The sequence below is a fragment of the Oncorhynchus mykiss genome, chromosome 14 (assembly GCF_013265735.2).
Source record: "Oncorhynchus mykiss isolate Arlee chromosome 14, USDA_OmykA_1.1, whole genome shotgun sequence".
In the NCBI taxonomy this organism is placed as follows: domain Eukaryota; kingdom Metazoa; phylum Chordata; class Actinopteri; order Salmoniformes; family Salmonidae; genus Oncorhynchus; species Oncorhynchus mykiss.
This window is the reverse complement of record NC_048578.1, coordinates 31,309,210-31,317,701: the sequence shown is the minus strand read 5'-3', so window position 1 is coordinate 31,317,701 and position 8,492 is coordinate 31,309,210. Positions and strand designations below refer to the sequence as shown.

General features: G+C 46.8%; 1 protein-coding gene across 1 annotated transcript; it reads left to right on the top strand.

Annotated features, from left to right (window-relative positions):
• The first annotated feature begins 3,744 nt into the window (after positions 1–3,744).
• On the top strand, positions 3,745–8,489 carry nxt2 (nuclear transport factor 2-like export factor 2). Its single transcript, NM_001160583.1, is given in 4 exon segments — positions 3,745–3,870; positions 5,742–5,828; positions 6,964–7,108; positions 7,482–8,489. Coding segments are annotated over 4 exon segments (432 nt in total). The 5' UTR covers positions 3,745–3,855; the 3' UTR covers positions 7,667–8,489.
• The last annotated feature ends 3 nt before the right edge of the window (positions 8,490–8,492 follow it).

Below are 8,492 nucleotides of genomic sequence, written 5' to 3'. Positions count from 1 at the left end.
GGAACAGTGGGTTAACTGCCTTGTTCGGGGGCAGAACAACATATTTTTACCTTGACAGCTCGGGGATTTGATCTTGCAACCTTTCAGTTACTAGTCCAATGCTCTAACCACTAGGCTACCTGCTGCCCCAAAAGGTGCTGTGGAGGACTGGGATGACTCCTGCTGGGTGGACACGTGTGGTTGTGTTACCGCTGGTAAAACCAGGTAAAGATCCTGCTAGGGCGGGCAGTTATAGGCCTATCGCTCTGACATCCAACATGTGTTAATTGATGGAAAAGGTGATAGTGAGTAGAATGATGTATCTCTTGGAAGTTAGGGGCTTGATGAGCGTAGCACAGAGTGGGTTCAGGAGACGGAGGTCTGCCATGGATTCCCTGGTGACAGTTAGTACAGAGATAACCAAGGCCCTGACAATAAAAGAGGTGATGAGCGTAGCACAGAGTGGGTTCAGGAGACGGAGGTCTGCCATGGATTCCCTGGTGACAGTTAGTACAGAGATAACCAAGGCCCTGACAATAAAAGAGGTGATGAGCGTAGCACAGAGTGGGTTCAGGAGACGGAGGTCTGCCATGGATTCCCTGGTTACAGTTAGTACAGAGATAACCAAGGCCCTGACAATAAAAGAGGTGATGAGCGTAGCACAGAGTGGGTTCAGGAGACGGAGGTCTGCCATGGATTCCCTGGTGACAGTTAGTACAGAGATAACCAAGGCCCTGACAATAAAAGAGGTGATGAGCGTAGCACAGAGTGGGTTCAGGAGACGGAGGTCTGCCATGGATTCCCTGGTGACAGTTAGTACAGAGATAACCAAGGCCCTGACAATAAAAGAGGTGATGAGCGTAGCACAGAGTGGGTTCAGGAGAGGGTGGTCTGCCATGGATTCCCTGGTGACAGTTAGTACAGAGATAACCAAGGCCCTGACAATAAAAGAGGTGATGAGCGTAGCACAGAGTGGGTTCAGGAGACGGAGGTCTGCCATGGATTCCCTGGTGACAGTTAGTACAGAGATAACCAAGGCCCTGACAATAAAAGAGGTGATGAGCGTAGCACAGAGTGGGTTCAGGAGACGGAGGTCTGCCATGGATTCCCTGGTGACAGTTAGTACAGAGATAACCAAGGCCCTGACAATAAAAGAGGTGATGAGCGTAGCACAGAGTGGGTTCAGGAGAGGGTGGTCTGCCATGGATTCCCTGGTGACAGTTAGTACAGAGATAACCAAGGCCCTGACAATAAAAGAGGTGATGAGCGTAGCACAGAGTGGGTTCAGGAGACGGAGGTCTGCCATGGATTCCCTGGTTACAGTTAGTACAGAGATAACCAAGGCCCTGACAATAAAAGAGGTGATGAGCGTAGCACAGAGTGGGTTCAGGAGACGGAGGTCTGCCATGGATTCCCTGGTGACAGTTAGTACAGAGATAACCAAGGCCCTGACAATAAAAGAGGTGATGAGCGTAGCACAGAGTGGGTTCAGGAGACGGAGGTCTGCCATGGATTCCCTGGTGACAGTTAGTACAGAGATAACCAAGGCCCTGACAATAAAAGAGGTGATGAGCGTAGCACAGAGTGGGTTCAGGAGACGGAGGTCTGCCATGGATTACAGTACAGAGATAACCAAGGCCCTGACAATAAAAGAGGTGATGAGTGTTGTGTATTTTGACATTGAGAAAGCTTAAGATGCCAAGTGTAAGGAAGGGTTGTTGGTCAAATTGAGCGCATTGGGGGACGTCTGTATAACTGGATCATGGACTTCCTGTTCGATCGAGTCATACGGGTGGACTCAGAACTGTAAATGGAGTTTGAAGTGGACAATGGTATTCAGGAAAGTGTAGTTGGTCCGGTGTTGTTCACCCTGATGACAGATTACATATTTAAGGAGGTGGGACAGGAAGTGGGTGTGGCCTTGTAATCCGATGACCTGGCTGTATGGAGAGGTGGAGATGTCAAATATGTGAAGAGGAAGATGCAAGAAGCTGTCGGAGTTGTGGAAGATTGGTCTAACATGGGGGTTTAGGATGTATGTGGCCAAGTCCTGCTTTATGGTGTATTCTAGGAGGGAGGTTGCAGATTTTGGGCTGCAGATATACGGTCAGGATATAGGTAGTAAGTTTGAGTTGAAGTATAAAGGTATTTGGTTTGATAAGAGGCTTACGTGGAAGAGACATGTTGAGCATATTGAAATGAAGTGTAGGAAGGTGCTGAACCTTATGAGGGCAGTGGCAGGATATGATTGGGGGTCGGATAGACAAACACTGTTGAATATGTACCAGGCATTGATCAGGTCATTTTTGAATTATGGGTGTTTTGTATATGGATCGGCAGTCAAAAGGATACTACAGTTCCTGGATAGATACAGTCAAGGGCCCTGAGATTGTGTGTGGGTGTCTTCAGGACGACACCCGTTGTGGCATTACAGGTGGATAGTGGGGAACTGCCACTGAGAATAAGGTGGGACTAACTTGGTTTAGTGTACTGGGTGAGGTTGAAATGGAGTTCATGGCAACTGGGGAATGCTGGGAGTGAGGAGTGGGGGTAAGCAGAGGGCGTACGGGTGGACAATTGGGCAGAAGATGGTTGAATATGGACTGGGGGAGAGAGAGATAGGGTCGGCAATAGCATTGGGGAACGTTCCTCTGTTGCTTTTTCCGAAACCAAGTGTAGACCTGGACATGATTGAGGGCAGGAAATAATGGGGGTGAGGACGTGAGAGATATATAGATAATCATAATTTTTTATATATACAGATGGTTGAAAGGATCCAGTCAGTGGTAGGGTGGGGACAGGGATGTATATCCCAGATTTCAATGTTAGAGCGTGTAAGCGGTTGACTGATTATGTGTCAGTGTATGCCGCCCGAGTTGATGGCCATGATCCTAGGTTTGAGATGGTTGGAGGAGGTGAAACCACTCAGAGTGGAGGTCTGCTCTGATTTGGCTGCAGTGTTGAGTAGTGTGAAGACAGGTAGGTCAGATAGGGGAGACTTGTTTGTGGAGATGATGGTGTTGTTAATGGGATTGGAGAGGATGGGAGTGGTGGTAAGCTTTTGTTGGGTTCCCACCCATGTGGGTGTGGAGGGTAATGAGAAGGCCGATGTGGTGGCTAAGAGTGCCGGGGGGGGGGGGGGGGGTAGATATTCAGGTCCTTGATCCAGGAAAAAAGGCTTGATCTTTGGCCAAGGAAGTGGGATGCTAGCAGTAAGGGGAGGGAATTATATTGCGTGCACCAATCAGTAAAGGAAGAAGTGGGGAATATGGGAAGTAGGAGAGAGGAAGTTGGGTGTAGTAGATTACGGTTTGGGCACGCAGATTCGAAAGCTAGGTTGTGGATGATAGGGAGACATGAAACAGGTCTGTGTGATGAGTGGAGCATGTGAACTGTATGAAGTAGATAGGGAGAGATTGTGTGAAAGGGTTAGAACAGCTGCATGGGGTTTGGGTGGTGTAGTGGAGGGAGGGAAGTGGATTTCAGGGCTCTATTTCACTTAAGAGGAACAGGACTAATGAAGAGAATTTAATGAAGGTAGGCTGTGTCTGGCCTCACACTCCAATACAGTAAGTGGCGCTGTTTACACTTTGGGCGCGATCTTCCAACCCAATCCCAAAGAAGAAGAAGAACCTCCCTCCCCAGCAAGCGTTAAATTAAAGTAACGTTAATCGCAAATAACTTTTATTTTGAAGAAACATTATCTATGACCAGCGGAAGTAATTACATCACACGCTCGTCGACAAGAAAATGATTTTGAGTCACGCATTTTCATCGTGCTTTTGAATTTGAATGCTGTGGTATTTTGATATCCCTCAAATGTAGAAATTGCCTGTCCGTTTGACGACGAGGAAAGACAACAAAAAGTCTTCAGCGATGGCTGCAACAGTTGTAAGTTTATCTTCTAGCTATCTAACTACAATAAGCTAACCTCATGTGTTCTTTATTGTAGTTACGTTTTTAGTTGTTGGGTTATATAACGTTATGTGTAGACACCTAGCTACACTACAAACCCTACATGTGAACAGCGGTGTATTGTTCACCAAAGCCACCCGGGCCGCCAATGCAGCCAACGAGATTGGACAGTGAAGCTGGGTTTGAACCAATGATTTAATAATACACCATTGGTTAGAACCAGCAATACTGTCAGTTATGATATACTTTATTGTCCCTGGGGGGTCATTTTACTTGGATAATAGAGTGTTGCTGCTTCCACATAAAATCATAGAATCAATTGACACAGCGTACACCCCCTCCCTCCCCGCACTACAGTTAATACATTCATGCCAGGCATGGCTGCAGTTTCACGTGGTGAAGACCTACAGGCACTGGAACTGCCACCTACCTTCAGGCCTTCATCATGGTGAACTGCTACCTAACTACCTACAGGCTTTCATCATGGTGAACTGCCACCCACCTGCCTTCATCATGGTGAACTGCTAACTACCTACAGGCCTTCATCATGGTGAACTGCTAACTACCTACAGGCCTTCATCATGGTGAACTGCTAACTACCTACAGGCCTTCATCATGGTGAACTGCTAACTACCTACAGGCCTTCATCATGGTGAACTGCTACCTAACTACCTACACGCCTTCATCATGGTGAACTGCCACCTACCTTCAGGCCTTCATCATGGTGAACTGCTACCTAACTACCTACAGGCCTTCATCATGGTGAACTGCCACCCACCTACCTTCATGCCTTCATCATGGTGAACTGCTAACTACCTACATGCCTTCATCATGGTGAACTGCTAACTACCTACAGGCCTTCATCATGGTGAACTGCTAACTACCTACAGGCCTTCATCATGGTGAACTGCTACCTAACTACCTACAGGCCTTCATCATGGTGAACTGCCACCTACCTTCAGGCCTTCATCATGGTGAACTGCCACCCACCTACCTTCATCATGAATTGACACCCACCTACCTACAGGCCTTCATCATGAACTGACACCCTCCTACCTACAGGCCTTCATCATGAACTGACACCCTCCTACCTACAGACCTTCATCTTGAACTGACACCCTCCTACCTACAGACCTTCATCATGAACTGACACCCACCTACCTTCATCATGAATTGACACCCACCTACCTACAGGCCTTCATCATGAACTGACACCCACCTACCTACAGACCTTCATCTTGAACTGACACCCTCCTACCTACAGACCTTCATCATGAACTGACACCCACCTACCGACAGACCTTCATCATGAACTGACACCCACCTACCTACAGACCTTCATCATGAATTGACACCCACCTACCTACAGACCTTCATCATGAACTGACACCCAGTGACAGCCTTACAGCGCAAGCGCACGATTACCACCTGTGCCATTTTAATTAGACCTGAGGACGACTGGTCTCCCTGTAACTTAGGGGTGGACAACCATCAAGTGATTTCACAATTCAGCGGAGTCAATCAATTTGTGGGCCAAAAAAAGTCCCATTGTAACTTCTATACTGTCTATCTAGTTTTAGACATTCAAGAGTGGCCTGGAGTGTTGTTGACCTAACCCCCCCCCCCCCCCCCGCTGACATTCAATGGGCTCACTGGCTGTATTTTGCCCGCCCTTGTTGTAACACAGCGGCAGGATCACTGTGGTTTGACTCAGATTCTATTGAAGTAAATTATTTCTAAAATGTTATTCTGACTATTCCCCCCCCAAAAAAAATCTAAGGCACATCTCTATGTTGACCAAGTTGTCAATGGCTGTCATTCAATCACACCTCTTGTCCCTTCTCTAGGATTTCAGGACCCACGTTGACGCGTCATGCAGGTATTCAGAGGAGTTTACCAACATATATTATGACTGCATGGACAAGAAAAGAAGGGTAGGCACTGAACCGTACTGGGCTGTGTGAATGTACTGAACCGTACTGGGCTGTGTGAATGCACTGAACCGTACTGGGCTGTGTGAATGCACTGAACCGTACTGGCTGTGTGAATGCACTGAACCGTACTGGGCTGTGTGAATGCACTGAACCGTACTGGGCTGTGTGAATGTACTGAACCGTACTGGGCTGTGTGAATGTACTGAACCGTACTGGGCTGTGTGAATGTACTAAACCATACTGGGCTGTGTGAATGTACTGAACCATACTGGGCTGTGTGAATGCACTGAATCATCCTGGGCTGTGTGAATGCACTGAATCATCCTGGGCTGTGTGAATGCACTGAATCATACTGGGCTGTGTGAATGCACTGAATCATACTGGGCTGTGTGAATGCACTGAACCATACTGGGCTGTGTGAATGCACTGAACCGTACTGGGCTGTGTGAATGCACTGAACCGTACTGGGCTGTGTGAATGCACTGAACCGTACTGGGCTGTGTGAATGCACTGAACCGTACTGGGCTGTGTGAATGCACTGAACCGTACTGGGCTGTGTGAATGCACTGAACCGTACTGGGCTGTGTGAATGCACTGAACCGTACCGGGCTGTGTGAATGCACTGAACCGTACCGGGCTGTGTGAATGCACTGAACCGTACCGGGCTGTGTGAATGCACTGAACCGTACCGGGCTGTGTGAATGCACTGAACCGTACCGGGCTGTGTGAATGCACTGAACCGTACCGGGCTGTGTGAATGCACTGAACCGTACCGGGCTGTGTGAATGCACTGAACCGTACCGGGCTGTGTGAATGCACTGAACCGTACCGGGCTGTGTGAATGCACTGAACCGTACCGGGCTGTGTGAAGGCACTGAACCGTACCGGGCTGTGTGAAGGCACTGAACCGTACCGGGCTGTGTGAAGGCACTGAACCGTACCGGGCTGTGTGAAGGCACTGAACCGTACCGGGCTGTGTGAAGGCACTGAACCGTACTGGGCTGTGTGAAGGCACTGAACCGTACTAGTTACACAGGTCTAAACACCTCCCTTGGTATCCCTACTTTGGAAAACACTTCTTTGAGTTCCTTAAAATCTGTAGATGGCCAACTCCCTACTGTTGATCTTTCCCCAGAACTTGATGCGGCTCTACCTGGACAAAGCGACCCTGGTTTGGAACGGGAATGCTGTGTCAGGGCAGGCTGCTCTTGGAGACTTCTTTGAGTCACTTCCCTCCAGCGAGTTCAGTATCCAGACTCTGGACTGTCAGCCAGTGCATGGTGATTCTTTCCCACAATTATCATTTTCAAAGTAAACAATGATTGACTCATATTGCACATTCAATTAAAACATGGGGGGAGAAATATATAGAGCCAAAATATAAAGTCAATTATATTGTTGACACTAAACAGCATGCACTTCTCTATAGGTTATCCTCATTTAGAAATGCTTCTGACTCTGCCACCATTTGGCAATTAACCTGTAATCCTGTTTTTTGATGGTAAAAATGTATAATACTGACATTTGCAACCCAAAATATACAGTCCAACTTTTGCCTCGTTCCACCATCCTGATCACACAAGAGAAACAGAATGTGATCAGGTTTGTGGAAAGAGGCCAACACCATTTTCCCATCCTTATATTCCCATCCAGAGCAGGCAACCCAGGGCCAGACCACGCTGCTGGTGGTGACGGCAGGACAGGTGAAGTTTGACGGTCAGAAGCAGCGCTACTTCAATCAGAACTTCCTCCTCACAGCCCAGGCCTCCCCCACCAGTGACCAGCCTGTCTGGAAGATTGCCAGTGACTGTTTCCGCTTCCAGGACTGGAGTAGCTGAGGGCTGCTTTAATCTGCTTTCAGGGTCATATTCATTTGGGCTCACAATGACAACCCTGCTTTAAGAGTATACCAGTTATGTACTTTTTTATAGTTGGTAAATCTGCTACAGCCCTTTTAAGTTACTGTGTATGTAAATGAAGGTACTTTTATTACAAAAGACAAGGCAAAGTAGTCATACAAAACATTTCTATTCACCAATGTCCTTTAAAGCATGTGACCCCCAGAACTGAAGTAACCATTTTTCACACAGTAGTTGGAGAAAGAAATGGACTCTTAAATGTTAATTAGACATTGTTATAACATTGCTTTGAGTATTCAGGTAAAAACATAAAGCCCATGCAGTCTATCCTCCTAGCCAAGTATTAAATAGCTGCTATTAAGTTTCCTGAGTGACGTTTGGTGCAACAAAAGCAAAATAATACAAAATTGAATAAACCGAATGGTTAGTCAATGCTTATTTAGTCTTAGCCATCCATTGCTTTAGAAAAGCCAAGGTATATTTTAACATACTTCTAAATAAATAACCAAATTTAACAGATGCAGGGGAAGGCATAGTAAATGTCGATACTGCTATCTTACCATTAGAGGGCAGCAGAACTACATAACATGAGGAATCAAGTATTTACAGAACACACACACACACACTACAAAACGGGTAAAGAGTTTAGGCTGGAATGGCAGGTAAGCGTTGACTGGAATGTTTCCCTTTCCTCAATGCTCCATTTGTTTGTTGGTGAAAGTAGGACTTTTCTATAAACATACATTTCTATAAATGCTGGATCAGCTTCAAGTTTGATTTCCAAATAAATAAATTTACCATCTAC